The following is a 16964-nucleotide window of genomic DNA, read 5'->3' as shown; positions in this document are numbered from 1 at the left end:
AACAATAATAATAAAATGATTATTATAGTTGTAAGTGTCAAAAACATTAGGATCAGACACACTTTGTTAATCTTCTGGGGGGGAATTGTGGTACATTACAGTCGCTCTGATGCCAGAATAGAGCAAATATAACAGGAAAAAATACAAGTATGTAAAAATGGAAATTTAAAAATAGAAATACAGTAGTAGTAATCAATTAGTACAATTTGTAAATATTTAAATGTAAAAAAGAAGTATAGTTAATATGCTGAGTATGTGTCTAAAAATATAAACGTAAGATATACAGCAATAGACAATTAGCACTAATATATGAATATTTAAATTACATTATAAATAATGTGCCAAGTGCGTATAGTGTGTACAATATAAAAACTATGCCTTATGTAGCAATACAATGTACAAAACTAGTATTTGAGTTAAAAATATATATTAAAAAAATTGTGTGTACAATGCTACATAACAACAGAGATATACATAAGTAAGATTTCAGTGAGAATATATACATTATGTGTCACAGAATACTACTGAGGTTTTTCTCATAGAAATATGAAGCTTTTTATGGTCCTAAAAAAATAAAAAAAAATATATATTTTTTAAAATAACTTTGTCAGGAAAGAACTAGACCCCGCCCCCGCCTCCCACGCTGTATCCATTTCTCTTTACACATCCGGAGGGCACGCTCCGCGAGAGGGCGACAACGTGCCGTCCACGTCAGAGGTCTGAAGTTGAGAGAGCGCGTGCTCCAACACAACCAAAACAATGAAAGCTATCGTACAGAGGGTCACCAAGGCGACCGTGACAGGTAAGCGGTTGTTTTAAAGTGAATGTAGGTGTTAAATGTTGACGCCTTTAATAATGTCGCTAAACTGAGGCCAACAGCTTTTATTCATTAACGTCGCTGACTAAGCACGTTAGCTAACCTAGCTGGGTTAGCATTAGCTCTCTCCCGGCTAATCGACAGAGGCTCCACAGACAGCCAGGCGTGTCTCTGACCGGGACAGCAGACACAGCGCTGTTCGCTGAGTTTTCAAGCTCGGAGGAAAGCAGTTTAAGGTTGTTTCACCGCACAAATGACGAGCGTGTCCCCTGGATGTTGGTGGCAGTGACAGCTGAATGACAGCCCTGTCTGCTGGCTCCTCCTCCAAACACACTGATGTCATTCGGTCTGTCACCTGTCAGTTTGCCTGTCGGTGAACAATCACAGCTCACTCAACCTCTCCCTGTTTTCCTGCAGTGGGAGAGGAGCAGATCAGTTCAATAGGACGAGGACTGTGTGTACTGCTGGGTATATCTGTGGAGGACACCCAGAAGGATGCTGAGTACATGTGAGTGTTTGTGGGAGGGGACCTGCAGCATCAGAAACACAAGGCTGGCATGGGCTGAAATCACTAAAAAGCATGTTTGTGCCAGGAAAAAAAAATAGTTTGTGTTAACCCTATTAAATCTGGATGGATATTTGTTTTTGTTGTGCTACATTTAGACCCCTTTCACAAGTATTCAAACCTTTGAAACTTAGCAAAGAGGTTTAATTTTTATAATTCTCTTAAAAAAGGCAATGAGCAATTTGGAACACAAAACACGACCTGAAAATTAATGTTAAAAACATGTGAGAGAAATATTTGAAAGCTATAAAAAAAAAACCTATAATTATATGTGTATATATATATATAATAATCTATAGTACATCTTTAAATAATCTCCTTATTTGTTGTTTTTTACTTTCTGAGTATTAAATGGACTTAAATAAATCTTTCAAAAGTATTGAAAATGTTCAGACATAAAAAAGTAAGATTTTATGAATCATTTTTTTCTGATATGGCATTGTAAAATCTCAAAATGATTGGCAACATCTATTTTTTGTTAAATAGTTTAATATTTTTTTTTTAAATTCATCATGATGGGAATTCAAATAGTGGAATCTCACATGCATGAGAAACACATAATTAGCCAGAAAACTGTCCAGAAATGCCAGACATTTCCCTCTTCTGTTGCTAAACTACCTTGGAATTTTTTTTGGATAATATAATATGTTAATTGTCTTGATTTTTTTTTTTTTTTAATGTTTTACACACATCATCTATTTTTTTTTTTTTTAAATGTAATGTTTTATACTATAATAAATATTTGGGCAAAATAAAATTGTCCTCTGTCAATTATGGTTAATAGAAAATTGGTCTATAATACAATTCCAAGTGGCATTACAAAAGTCGTAAAAAAATCTTAAGTCTACCTGCCTTACGCTGAAGGAACCCCGGTTTCAAGTGAAATTTCAAGTTGTGGCATGAAAGCAACTAACGTCTGCCTGCAGTATAAAAAACAAGCACACAAACCTGTGTCTACTTTGAGAAATGTTCAACATTAATGGAATTTAATGTGCACAAGCCCAGTAACCCAGTTCTCTGCCAGCATTGTCCATATTAATCAGAATGGCTGTCACAGTTACAGACAGGTTGTTTCCTCACTTAGTTTTCCTCGTGTTTTCAGAGTGCGAAAGATCCTGAACCTGCGGCTGTTTGAAGACGAGAATGGGCGAGCGTGGAGTAAAAGTGTCATGGAGAGGGACTTTGAGGTGCTGTGTGTGAGCCAGTTCACACTGCAGTGTATACTGAAAGGCAACAAGCCAGACTTCCACTCAGCCATGCCTGCAGAGTTGGCCCAGCCCTTCTACAACAGCATCCTGGAGAACATGAGGAGTACCTACAAGCCAGAGCTCATTAAGGGTGAGTGAGCTGATGACTAGCGCCTGATTTATAGTTGTACGCCGTTGTGAGCATTTAGAATTGTGCATGCTGTGTCTACATCGCTTTGCAATTACACCTCTAAAATGGCAGTTGGCAGTTGGGTTTCTATGGCATTTTATTGAGCTGCTGTGAAGTGCAGTAAAGTTCAATATACACCTAAAACACACATAAAACACGGCCTAGCAGAGTGCTCCAGGAGTGAGTCCTAAAACCTGGTAATGAGTTAGCATTTTAGCACTCCTGGTTCCCTCGTCTCAAAGTCAATGGGTTTTTTTCAGTGGATTTTTGGTGAGATGCCTGAAATAAGGTCTGTGGTTAACTCAAGCTGAACAGACCTTCATGTTTTGCTCCAAGACATAAATTATGTCAATAAATACTCCACTTGTGAATATTTAAGCTTTTATGTGTCTTTTAAAAGGAGGTTGCTGACAAGTCGCTACATGAGACAAAAGAGTATCATTACGCTGAACACAACCTCAATGTGTGTGAGTCATGCGACTGTAGTGTAGTTTGTTTATGGCCTAATGTTAGCTTTTAACTTTTGGAGATTGCAATAGGCTTCAAAAATCATAGAAGTGGTGTTTATTTGTAAAGATGATCTAGCTGAACTAGATAATCATAAATGTTTGTTTGCCACAAAGCAAATTTTCAACATTAATCCAAAATCCAATATAAATATCCCATAGGCTTATTGACGAGGGGACCGGGGCAATGCCAAGTTCCACGTCAGCCTACAGAAAAATGTAATCCCTGGAGCACGCTATCGCAACAGCATTAAATAAAAGCACAAAACTCACCTCCATTATAACTCACAAGATTCAAAGACAAAACAGTTGTTTTTTACTAGACATGACTTCCCCGCTTCTACGACATGCTAATGTTTTTAGCATAAGCCTGTGAAATTTCCCATAGCAAAAACTGGTGTAGCAGCTAGTGGACTTTCCTTTTCACATATAAAGCCAGGATAAATAATCGACAAGACTTAATCAAAAATCACTGTCCCGCCTCCAACTAGTTCAGGACACAGCAGCTAGGCTTCTGACTGTTTTTTAACAGACACCATCACGTCACCCCAATTCTCGCTTCCCTCCATCAGCTCCCTGTCCATTTTAGAATTGATTTTAATGTTTTACTGATAATTTATAAGCTTGTTGAGGTCTGGCCTCAAGCTGCATAACAGAAATGTTGACCCCTTTTGAGCCGGTTCGCGGCCCTTGAGGCTGTTCCGAAGTCGAGGCTTAAAACCTAAAGTGACCCTGGTTTTTGCCAACAGGGCCCCTCAGCTTTGGAACGACCTGCCCGAGGAGATGAGGCTGGCTTCTTAAAATCCATTTTTATAGACTTGCTTTTATGTGATGTCGTCTGTTTTACTTTGTCTATTTTGATTAATCTATATTAGTTTGTCTTTTAATATATCTCTTCATTCTGTCTTGATCGTGTTTAATTTTATTGTTAGTCCCGTTATTTCTGTGTTTACTGCTAATATTCTTTGAATTCTTTTTACTGTCATTAGTATGGGTTGTTAATTTTATTATTATTATTTTTTTATTGTTTCTCTCTCATTTTATTATACTTTAAAATTTGTCATTATTGTGTGTGTGCTTTGCTTTGTTTGTCAAAGCACTTTGTAAACTTTGTGCTGGTTTTAGTTGGTTTTGGTCTAAGATGGTCTTAGATGGTCCTGACCCAGTTCTTGCTGGTCTTAGATGGTTTAGCTGGGTGTGCCAGCTTGTCCAGCTGCGTACATTTATCTTTAAAATAAAGAAGATTTGTTAAAGTAAAGATTTGCTTCCACTGAGGAAAATGGTTTTCAGTTTCTAAAAAACAGGAGTCCTGCGTCACCGCAATGTTTCATTACCATAATGCAGAGCTGCACGTCAGCCTGCGGCGAAGGCTTCAGAGTACGCATCTACGCAGAGCCTATGCCATAGGTATGGTGTCAGTTCAATGCCGAAGTATAAATCCAGTTTACGACGTCCTCCCTGTTTCCCTTTATAGTCCCACAATGACGTGTTCCTGCTGCTTAGAGGAAAGCTAATATAACACTTAATTAATACTTTTTTTCAGATTATGTGAAATCAGCTGAATAATTTTCCCATTGCAACAGCTATTTTTAAATATTAAGCGTCAGCTGTAGGTCAGAGTTGAAAAATAGTAAAGATTTAAAGGGTCTTTGTGAAAAGTGGGGTGGTCACAACAAGAGGCCAGTTTCAATCGAGTCCCAAGAGGTTGCAGGACATCTTGGCTTAAAAAGGCTGCGTTGTTTACAGCTTTTGTTTCCGACCTCATTAAAAAACAAAAGTGTTGAGGGTCACATTATCACCATTCACCCAGAAGTTTGGGTCCGTGCCCTGTCGCCCTGCTATTTAATTGCCTGTATTCCCATTTCAGTGTAAGGTTACAGCTTTGTTAGGGGTGGGAGGTGTGGATTATCGGTGCTGTGACGCCGCGGTGGTGACGGTGGCAGTGAATTGGGTCAGCCCACCGGGGAGCAGGTGCGGAGAACACCTTGTCCCAGCAAGGGAGGCATAAGGCTTCCTAATTAGTCCCCCCCTCCAGAGAGGAAATATGATGATGCAGCGCTTTTCCACCGCGGCCCACGGCTTCTTTGTGCAGATGGAGTCATTAATCTCGCGGACCCAGTGGAAGAAAGGAGAACATTTAAGTTGAAACTTCCTGTCCTCCTACAGCCACTTTGTCTTTTGTCCCCAATGTCTCAAGGCTCCACGTTATCCTACATCTTTAGGAAACATCGACTGCCAATGCAAAACAAATTCCACTTGTGTTTATTGCCATTAATATCAGGTTTCTTTTGGAATATACTCAGCTACCTTTAATTAGTAAACTGTGGCAGTGATGCTAATAGATGAAACTTTGGTTTATTGTATGTCTTCCAGGTTCTTTATGGCTTCTAAAATGTCTTTCTGTTTGCTCTTGTGTTTGTAGACGGGAAGTTTGGGGCCTACATGCAGGTCCACATTCAAAACGACGGACCTGTCACCATTGAACTGGTGTCACCTACGGGCCCCACAGACCCCAGACAGGTACGTTATTGAACGTGAAAGTTTGGACAAAACATTTAACTCAAGGACGCCTCCTAGTAGCTCTTTGCCGGCGCTTTCAACAGTATTGCATAGTGGATGGCGTTTTTTTAATTGTCGTGGACATAGCTCAGCAGACAGAAGTGAAGCTCATAAAAAGCTAGTAAACTGTCACTAAATCAAGATTATTTTATGTAAGGTACATTTTTACAAAGTAACAGGTTATATATATTATGAAAAATGAATATATAAAATTAAGTTTGGTCCTTCTTTATTCTGCCACAGTGAGAAACAGAATCAGCTGCAGCTCTCTGCACAACTTGTATTCATGCACAAAGTGTCAATGCACTCACTCGTGAGTCATGATATTTCTCATAACGAACCACTAGGTGGTGATATTTACTCTTCTGTTGTGTGCAGTAACTCTGGCTTCTCATGTTACTCTTCATGTAGAGCAGTTTTGTACCGTTAAATGATTTCTGTATCCTGGGGGACAGAGTCATGTGACAGGCTGTGGAGGGACGGGCATTAAGTGGGTGAACTTAATATCATGAGAAATACTGAAGGGAGAGATGGGTCAACTACTGAGATCATGTGACTTCATGCCAACATTCAAAAATATACTCATCATTTATATCAAAATCCAAAATGTAATAATTTGTGGAAGACGATGGCCATGACGTACATGGTTTTGTTTAATGTTTATAATATTTTAGGGGAATTATGTTTTAGAAAATTGTTTTTTTAAGAATGATTTTACATGTTCTTGTTGAAAAATAATAATTTGCATTATCACAAATTTGATGATTAGGTATTCAGTGCCTGTATCATGGAGGATACATTGCCCAGAAAACGCTATAAAATCAGCAATAATCACTCACTGATATACTTAAGTCTTTAGGCCGACTCTCTACAGATAATCAATAACACAAAGGTGTGAAACACTGATTGCTATTTATTTTTTCTTGTTATTATTTTTCTAACTGATGGTTCATCAAATTTAGAGGCAAACCAAAACTATATAGTATATAGTATATAGTATATTGATAGTATATTGATAGTGTGGGAGCACCGCAATGAAGATGACAGGAAAACAGGAATTAAATGTTTTGTTCATGAATTTTAATAGGTCCTTGTTTATTGGAAGACTAGATTTGTGTTGAAACCATACTGTATGTAAATAATCTGTTTTTTTCCACTTTTTAAAAAACAGATTATTATGCAATTTATTGTGCAGAACATAAAAGAAAAAACATGAAACAAATTAGCAAATGAATAGTTGATGTTGATGAAATGTTTTAGAAGTTGGCATATGAACTATTGAATAAAGAGGAAAATATTGAATTTATACCCTAAATGGGCAGTGTATCTCAGGAGGTATAATTTGTGACTTGGAAACTAAAGGTCACATTTTGAAAAAAAAAACAATCTTGAAATCCTGTTTTTTTAGCCTGGATATGTTAGAAAATAGCAATTAACTAATTTTCCAAAATATTTATATGTGCCTGCCCATGTAAGGGTTAATGAAACCCTTACAATTTATCAGTGCTGTGCTTTCAGTTTTTTCTTTATTTCAGTTAACTGTATTTTTACCGCAACAACCAAATTTCCCCTCTTATCTCCCTCTTCGTCTTCACTTTTTTTTTTTTTTTTTTTTATTAAAGCACTTTTTGTATATTTTATTTAATTTTTATTTAACCTTTATTTAACCAAGAAGTCCCTTAGGATTTTTTTTTTTTTTTTTGTGGGAAACCTGGCCAAGACAGCACGCCATTACAAAAATGATCAAATGATCAAAAAATGATCAAATACAGCATGGCAAGGACAGACAAGGGACAATTTCAGGAACAACTGATAGATAATGCAAAAGGAAGTTTAGGAATAGCAATTTCACTATGGTTTCTAAAAAAAATAAAATAAATAAATCAAAACTTGGAACTGTCCCAGAGAGACAAAATCACGATGCTATTGTGTCATTGAAGGTTATTTCATGTCCAGAGTGCAAAATAGCAAAAAGCTGTTCTACCAAATTTCTAAACCTCTCTGTTATTCCAGCCATTTGAAAGAAGTTCATATATCTGTCATCCTGAATAAATTCTGGTCACTTCCGTGGAATCTGGCCAACGTCCTTATGCTTTGGCTTCGGGCCGGCTTTGGCTGCTCTCCCCTCGGTGGGCTTGGCTTCCTAGCCCAAAGGGAGGGATATTAAGCAGTCCTCAGAATTTTAATCTTGTCTGTTTGGGATGTTTTGCTGTGGGGGCCGAGGAGCCAAAGCCAAGGCTGAACATGAGGGATAAAAGGCCAGCCAATAGGCTAAGCTTGGCACGGGGGGGAAATGAAGCAATGGCCAACAGACACTGTTCCTTTCTTTCCATGAATCAGGGATTTAGTCCACTGCAGGGTCAAGCGGCCAGCAAACAATGGTGTTATCCAGAGCAATGAAAATCATCCTGTTTGGATGTTCTCTTTGGGACGCTGAACAACTGGGGTCGATAGCGGCGGGGTCCTTCTGTGGAGTTATTCTGTTTGTTGACCTAACTGATCTGGTCTGACACCAAACATACACAGAAATTATGTAATGTTGATCATGTTAGGTCACATTTTTATTGAGTTAGGATTCAGAGTTTTGGGTTTGAATTAAAGGAGAACTCAACCTGGACTGTATTTTCCCATGTGTTTGTGTCTAAAGCCCCTTTTACACCGCCTGTTCAAGGCAAGAATATCGTGACGTTTTGCCGCCTCAGCAGTCTGTATAAAAGGTACGACCGCGAAATGGGGGGACGTATTTGTCTCTACTTCAAGGATGTAGTAACAGTGCCGAATTGGCCTCTGTATAAAAGCTGGCAGGATAGGACTATGGGCCGAACAGTTGAGACGTTTTCATGATGTCTTATGTGGGAGATTTAAAGAGCAACTAGCAGCAGTTGGCAGCTAACTCAAACATAAGAAAAGCAGCTGAAATGTCTGCAAACTTTGAAAACAGTGAGATTCCTCTTTAACGTTACAGTATGAAATGTGCTTTATGGCACAAAAGGATAACATATGTTTGTTTAGGCCTGGGCCTGGTTTGATACTACACCGTGTTAATGGGTTCAAACGGGGAATAACAGTGATTTTTTTTGTCGTCATTGAATAATGTAATGTCTTATGCAATGCTGTGGATTTTTAAGATGACATTTAGTTCATAAATATTTCCCCAGCAGCCATTAAAGTTTCAGCATCTGTGTTTACAGGCCCTTTTTCAGATGGCGGGAAGCATACCGACTTCATCATTACTGTTGTGGTGTTTTACGGAGCGTGAAGAATACAATGAGAAAGAGAGCGGGTTTTATTGGAGTTGTGACTACTGAGTGGCACTGGGAAGGGTTATTTTGGAGTGAGTGAGAGGCAGTGCATGCAGTCACAACAATAGACTCATTGAAGTGATCATATGACAGCCCAGAATAGCTCTAAATGAGGAGAGAATAGAAGTGGTTGTGCATCCACAAAGACAAGTCAAGTGTGGAGTGCTTCTTCTGTGGTAGTGCTGATGTTGTTCTTCTGCGTTTCTCCTTCTGTGTTTAATTACTTAAACTAATTATCATGCATGTTTGGACCTTTGGGTGAATTCTGAACATACTGCAAAGGTCACGATCTGCAAGTCATGATGCAGCACATTCATGCTGTGAGCCTCAGTCCACTGGGCCACTAGTAACCCCAGACTGATAAGGTTGCAGTTACAGTTCAGCCCAAGAGGGTGTATTTTTAATATATATTGTAGAAATTTACACATCTTGAAGAAGAAGTAAAGATTTGCACACTTAATATGTCACACACTTGTTATTTTGTGACATTTAAAGCCTCCAAAAACTAGAGTTCCAGTCTTAAATATTTTCGAAATGACATAAAATACTCAGGATTACATTAGAAACGTTTTAGAGTTTGGAAAAAAAAATATTCATGAATTTTATTTATTAAGGATTTAACTCTCAAAATTCAGCTAATCTAATTTAGCAGGACTGTGTGGTTTTGGTTCACTCACGTGTCGTTTTAGCGCCCGTATACCGACTTTAAGGTATATGGATTTCAGCTTTTATCCTGGTATAAAGATTAATATCATACCTTGTCCATCTACGATATTAAAAAAAATGCAACTGAGCAGAGATTCTCACCTTTATTTTGTTTATTTGTAAACCTACACTGTTATTGATTGATAGATGCATTTATGTATTTTTGATATGGGATGAACTGTCCCTTTAACTCCTTCCTCTCCAGAGGAACCTTAATGATGTTCGAGGCATTTTTTTAGGCCATTTCCAAGTTTTTATTAATGTTAGTTTATTATTAATGATGTGTCCTATAGAAAACAGTTGTTGTCATCTCCCTTGAGTTGACTGTTCAAGTTAAGGGCACATGGATTAAAGTTTTCCTCTGTTATGCATTTCCTCAGCTGTCGAAGCAGGAGAAGCAGCAGCAGAGGAAAGAGAAGACGCGCTCCAAGGGCCCTTCAGAGTCGAGCAGGGAAAAAGGCGCTCTGCGTTCCCGACCGGACCCCAACGCCAGTAGTGGAGCCGACGGGGATGTGTCATCAGAGAGAGAGCCCTAGGTCATCAAGGTGAGCTCTAGGTCATCAGCCAACGAGATGTACACAAAAATTAACATCCTAAGTATGCAGTCACATTTATTACATGCTTATACACGCACCAGGTACGTGTAGGTCCCTTAGACATAAGATGTTTTTTATTTAGTAAATTTCTTGTTGAAGAGTGTAATTTGAGGTCTTCAATAATTAATAATGTTTTAAAGGCTAATCTTCTTTAAAGTAAAATATAGTTTATTTATTATATTTGATCATATTTAGGGTCAATTTGTGGGCAATTTTGGCTCAAATTTTAGTTTATATCCTATTTGTGAGATATTATGTTATACGTATGGGTTGTTTTTTTGGTTTTTCTCCTACATAGGGGATTTTACATCTTACTTACTGTACATCATCTCCTACCTATGGGATAATATTTTCTTTTTTTTGCAACCAATTTTTTAAACAAACATGGAAAACAAAGGTATGCCGTAACTTAAGGAGTTGTAAGGTCACATAAACAGGGTTGGCATTTGTACAATAAACAAAACTGAATTGGGCCCAAGAACACAATAATTTCATCATCATCATCATAACTGGAAAAAAAAACAAACAAATGATTAATTATAACAAGAGATAAATAAAGCAAATTAAGAGTGAGTAAGAAAATAGGATTAAAATAAGGGATATTATCTACCTCATATAGGATGTTACCTCTTATTTAGGAAATATTATTTCCTCATAACATCTTGTGCATCAGAACTAGTATCTCATACATAGGAGATGGGGAGGAGGTAGGAGCCAAAATAGCAGCACGCAATTAATGCAAAAAAAAAAAAACAACAACAACAAAAGACACGGATTATGTTCTTACCTTAATCGATTAATGTTTAATGCTTACAGCCCTACTGTTTACACATGCGGTGGACACAGAACAACACAAGAGCTCTTTTGAAGGCCTGTTTGTGCCCCCTTTTTAATTTAAGCCCAATATTCACTCTCCTTTTAACTTTACTCTTGTCTCCAACTGCTCCTGAGAGAAATCATAGACTCTTATGCTGCTAAATGCTTCACGATGTTCACCAGCTAGCTGTTTGGTGCCGAGCAGGTTCTGTGTTTATCTTTTTTTGCTGAGAACAGCTGCCCGCTGTAGCTTGAGCAAGGTTGATGAGAGCGGTGAAGCTGAACCAAAACAGTAAACTGGGGTAGAAGACATGTTATATCTCAATGGGACCTTTCTGGTTAAATAGAGGATAAAATAAGTAAATAAATAAAGCGGTCTTAAAGACAGTTTGACTGAAATTTGTGGAAAACCTGTCAGACATGAACACAAATGAAACACTATTTAGAAAATTAGCAGTGCCTTTTTGCAGAAGATTTCACAGGTTTTTTTTGTTTGCTTAACAAAATAGTTATGTCCCATTTATTTTATCAGTGTTGTTTCAAGCACAATATAGCAGCTTTAATGTGCAGTGAGAAGAGGAAAGCAGTGTCATTCACATTCACCTCACCATCTCTGTTTTCCACTTCTCCTTTTCATGTCTGTGTCCGCTCGCTTTGATATTGTTGACATTGCAGCGAAACTCAGCAACGCTCATGAGAGACAGACCTGTTTGTTTCTTATCCTGTGGCTCATATTGTGCGCATGAGGAGGGTTTGGGGTTGCTCTTATTTGCCTTCAGTATTTGTTTACTAGTGCAAAAAACAACAACAGAGGAGTTCTGGGAGAAAAGAGACGGGGAGGCATTGAGTCAGCTCCCTCCGTGTCCCTTCTGCTGTCCCTGCTGAGGCGGCTGCTGCTGGCTCCTGTGGCACAGCTCCTCTCCCTGAGTGAACTCTCTGGCAGGCACACACATTAACGGATATGCCGTCAGACTGGCACTGCAACCACACTTTAACAGCAGCCATACTTCCTGCTCCTCTGTCCACACGCACTGTCTGACAACAGTGTGAGCATCTAAAATTCACCATTGTGGTGTGTTGCAATTTTGTCTTGTGTGGTAAAGTTTTGCCTGTTTTATAATGCCTCTGTAACACACACACACACACACACACACACACACACACACACACACACTGTCCGATGTGGGACCTTGTAAGCCCGAAGTCCCATCTCATACCCTTCTACTGCAGGGGGCCCATGCACTGTAATCCCCAAGTGCATGTTGGGTAAGACATGGAGGCTTCAGCACCTCGTTACATAACGCCTTTTTGTCTGACAGAGAGCCAGATCGAGGGAGATGGGAGAAAGAGGGGGAAATAAGAAAGAAGAAGAAGCAAATTAAAATAAAGTCTAGAGAGTTATTTGGTTTTTCGTCTCAGCAGGGGAGTGCACACGCAGCACTTCTGGAAATGTGTGCGCTGTGGTGGGAGGCGAGGTGGGAGAGGGAGATTTGGATGTAAGAGAGATGTCAGACAAGGGGCCTGCTTGCTTGTCTTTGTGGCTGTATATTTTAAGAGAGAGAATTGGTGTTCCCTTGGTTTGCTTTGCATGACTTAAACATGAGTAGTGTGCACTTTCCTCCGAATGACTAATTTGTGGTAGTCCTCCATTATCTTCTCTGGTCTTCCTTCCTTCCTGTCTGCAATGTTAGAATGCTGATATTAACAGATTACATGATGGTTTCTGCTGCTTTGCCGGCTGCTGTGAGAATTTCTAGCCCACATTGTCAAATGTGTTTTTAATTGTTTTCAAATCAACTTTTACAGATCTGTCAGAGATACATTCAGAGAGTAGCTGTAACTTTAAATATTTATACAGCTGCTGTCTCCCTTTTTAAATTTTCAATAAACCCCACAGTGACAATGGTTTTTTTAGTTTAGTTTTTTTGTGTGAAAATTTGTTGACAAACAATAAAATGCTCATTACAGATGCCCCTTTGACTAATTTTAATTACTGAATTTGTATTTGTTCACCCTAAAAAGCTCATTAAAACAGCACTTAGGGATTTATTAGGGATGATAATTTTTTAATCATCGGAATCGGCCAACATGTTAATTTCTGCGGATATCACAAACTGATGTCATTTTTTTTTACTGACAGAGTTAACGTGCAAAACATCAGCCTTAAGTTGACGTATTTTTCTTATTTTGCACAATTAAAGAATATAACAGAGACTGAAAAGCATTGTATTTCACGTATCCATCTGCCAATGGGCCAATATGACGCTAAATCCACTACAGAAGAGACTTGATGATCACTAAAATTAGGTGGGGGAAAAAGTGGATAAATCGATATCCGTATTGGTTATGGGCCAAATGAGCTATTTTATTTGCATTTTTCAGCACTGTGTCCATGTTTTTACTGCTTCCTCTTGGATGTATGCAGCCACCACCTGGTCTAGGGCTCCCACAGTCATGAAATTCCTGTAAGAGTTATAAAAGTAGAAAAATAGCTTTCCAGGCCTGGAAATGTTTTGGATTTAACAGAAAGTTTTGGAAAAGTTTGAAATATACATTGTTTTAGGTATTGTTTAAAATATATTCATAAAAATCTCACGACAGTTGATTGGATCTGCAGTTTTCTGTCCTGCGAAAAGGGGCATGGCCTTGACGTTTTGCAAAGTATCTGTTTTTGTCAGTCTGGTCTTTTGGCATATGCAGCTTGTTGGCGGCGGGAATGTCTAATTTGCGAATAAAGACAGCAAGCGCTAGCAGTTTTCTTACTCACAAATGCCTGGGAAGTGCGTCTGTTTAGGCCTACCCCTTTTACAATACTAAAATTAAGTCATAGTAATGGGGAAGATATTACGGAAAAGTTTTGAAAATTCATTGGTAGACGTATGTGGGAACCTCACTGGTGGTTACCTTTTTGTAAAATTCTGATCTTATCTATAAGTTAATAGTTGTACTACTGTTGTTACTTTGCATGGCTTGTGTTCTGTCTCAGGAGTTCTTGTTTGTTGTAGCCATCGTCTTTATGGTGTCCCGCTGCTGTTGCTATTTAGTTATTTTCATCATTTTACAGGTTTTAAAACATCTTGCCAAAGGACGGTTGAAAATTAACCCGATGGCTAACACTAGCACCTGTACAGAAATGGTAACTAATGTGTGTTGTTCTTAAAAATAAAATAAAAGAAATTGGCTGAGGGGCTACACATCACTTCCCAAAGGTTGCAGCCCATAAAAAGTCCAAACCACAGCAAAATAAGAGGAAAATAAGAAAACAGATGGAGGGGAAAGGGTCTCTGCAGATAAAAACACACAATTCTAGTGGGTCATGATGGGATTACTTTTGCACGAGTCTATACACTGTTTTTTTAATTATTTTACTGAGGTGGTTATCGATTAATGATAATAGAAATTATAAGAACCTGAGAGCAACATGATTGTGTTCTGTTTTCTCTTGCAGATGTCAAACTGGGGACAGAACAGTGAGCCCAGTTTCCTCAGGAAGACCTTAATCCTCAGTGACTGCTACACCTGAACGTGGACTGTCCTCCTTCCTTTGGAAATCAACAGGATTCTTTTGGCCTGTCGCAGAGCATCATCCCCTAGCTGGTGTCCTTGGCTTCTCTCCTCCAGAATCAGACAGGACTGGCAAGGTGTAAAGTCTAGCAAAGTAAAGTAAAGAAGCAAAGTCTAACCACAAGACGGTGCCCAGTTTTCTTAGATTGATGAGGGGAGATTGAACAAGGGTGCATAGTAAGGAAACACACATCAGCAGCTCTGTATTGTGTGGCGGAGCAGCTTTCTGTGCTCTCGTCTTTTTCCTACTGCCTTTCAGTGTTTCTACCTCCATCTAGCTCTGTCTGTGTCTCTGTCGGTCTTTCTCTTTCAAATTCTCCCTGCCCGTCTTACTCTCGGCCCACAGTTCCCACTTAATCTCTGCTTAGAGACATGGCACTGACCCTGGAGCATAGCTCAAAGTCATTGGCTTATAGTGCAGACACAAGAACATCAGGACAGCGATATCGGTGACATCAGAACATCGGTAACAGCCATGAGACTGCCATATTGATTGCACCCGGGACACCTCATATTTGGTAAACCGTAGTTGCGTGTATAAAGTGTACCGTAAAACTTCAAATATAAGCCTAGTCCCAATTAAAAGCCCAGTCCCTTTTGCTAGCCTGGTGTGGTGACACATTTTGACAAATAAAGGGCTGTCTCAATTAGAGGCCCGGTCTCGTTGCCACGCAGTTCATTTTTCTAGAAGTTCATTGGATGTTTAAAACCAGGATGTTGGCTACCTGCTGGAGATAATTGTAGTTAGCGGCTTAGATCACGTATACAAATATGTATAAATATTTGTCAGTATGGACATGCCCGTTAGCCTGGTAAAATCTGTAAAAAATGTAACCATTCAGTTAATTTAACTGACGCCATCAACACCAAAGAAGACAGCATTATCATCATAGTAAGCAAGAAAGACAGGCAAAAGATATAAGGAGGTGATAGAAGACTACTATGTTGCTCAATATCATCTTCCCATGTTTTTGAATAAAATAAAACCAATTTTTCCAGTTTTCAAAAATAAATAATTTGATTGTATTTCCATCTTTGCAGAGCAACAGTTTTGTGTGAAAGGAATTAAAAGCCTGCCCCATATACACGCCCGTCCCAAATAAAAGTCTGTTGAGTTAAGCAAATAATAACCCGGGCTATTAATTGAAGTTTTACAGTATCTCAAAACATTGCTGTACCCAAATTTTAAAAGGTTGTGTATGCAACATTCAGGGCATTAATGCAGCAGCTCACAACAGCTATGTAAAGATAAAGTGGAGTAATGGCGTCCTGAGCAGAGAACAGAGTCAAGCTCCCTCCTTGTGTGTTGTAATCCGAGCTTCTTTGTGGTTTTGTGGTAAGTCGGTGTATGTTAGCGCATGTGTGTATTCCACCGGCTAGCTTATGGCTGCCATTTTGCACTGCGTTCAACCGGCCGCTAAAATCAAGATGCCGTCCTCGTGAAAGCATAACAACCACTGGTTCCCCATTAGCACCAGCATGTCAGCACTGTTAATGAATTTAGCACCGTTAGCTGCTCGTCATCTCAAACACCTCCATGCTGAGACCCAAGACCAGACAAATCAGACGCTCTGAATTTCACACGGAGCCCCTTTAAAATCAACTGAAATTGCTACAGTGCACAGGTCTGCTCTGTGATTTACATGCCCTGTTCCCTCTGCTCTGTTGAGACAAAAAAAAGTCAGTTAATCAATTCTAATTATTTTTTGGCATCTTTTAAATGCATGTGTGTCCCTTCGTATCATCTCCTTGTCTTGGTTTGTAAATGCAGAAGCGCAGGCAGAGCTCTCCATGAGTTCTTTTTTTTTTTTCTCAGCAGCAGTTTGTCACACTTGTGGGGTCGATGATTGACCTGCCAATCTGTTCACAGCTGGTCAGATCACATGGATAGATAAGAGGAGCAGTTTGTAACTTATAGTAAACTTTTGGACCGTCAGAATCAACGTTTAAGTTTCTCTGCCTCAAGTGCGCTATATATAACTCAACGGTATATATTTCAGTATCGCTCTTAATAACCAGTACAACTCCAAAAATCTATTTGCCCACCACAAATAAATGAATGTGTGGGAATCCCTGCACTCTATGGCAAGGAGGGACAGTGCCACACTGCTCACTTGAGCTGTAGTCAGTTTAACATCAAGGTTCACGTAGCTTCGT

At 39.0% G+C, this 16964-nt stretch overlaps 1 protein-coding gene across 1 annotated transcript; it reads left to right on the top strand.

The window, feature by feature from the left end:
* Window positions 1-705: 705 nt before the first annotated feature.
* Window positions 706-15307, top strand: dtd1 (D-aminoacyl-tRNA deacylase 1). The gene is made up of 6 exons (XM_042485830.1): window positions 706-802; window positions 1235-1325; window positions 2485-2720; window positions 5688-5785; window positions 10212-10376; window positions 14692-15307. The coding sequence occupies exons 1-5, from the start codon at window positions 760-762 to the stop codon at window positions 10365-10367; spliced, it is 624 nt and encodes a 207-aa protein (XP_042341764.1). The 5' UTR covers window positions 706-759; the 3' UTR covers window positions 10368-10376; window positions 14692-15307.
* Window positions 15308-16964: the final 1657 nt, after the last annotated feature.

Source organism: Plectropomus leopardus, chromosome 4, assembly GCF_008729295.1.
Source record: "Plectropomus leopardus isolate mb chromosome 4, YSFRI_Pleo_2.0, whole genome shotgun sequence".
NCBI lineage: Eukaryota > Metazoa > Chordata > Actinopteri > Perciformes > Serranidae > Plectropomus > Plectropomus leopardus.
This window is presented reverse-complemented; position numbering and strand designations above follow the sequence as displayed.

Bases quoted from the DNA above. Each gene is read 5' to 3' on its own strand.
- dtd1 (XM_042485830.1), top strand. From the start codon at position 760: ATGAAAGCTATCGTACAGAGGGTCACCAAGGCGACCGTGACAG. The intron at 2,721-5,687 runs GTGAGTGAGCTG...TTGTGTTTGTAG, and splicing joins CAAGCCAGAGCTCATTAAGG to ACGGGAAGTTTGGGGCCTAC. The intron at 5,786-10,211 runs GTACGTTATTGA...GCATTTCCTCAG, and splicing joins GCCCCACAGACCCCAGACAG to CTGTCGAAGCAGGAGAAGCA.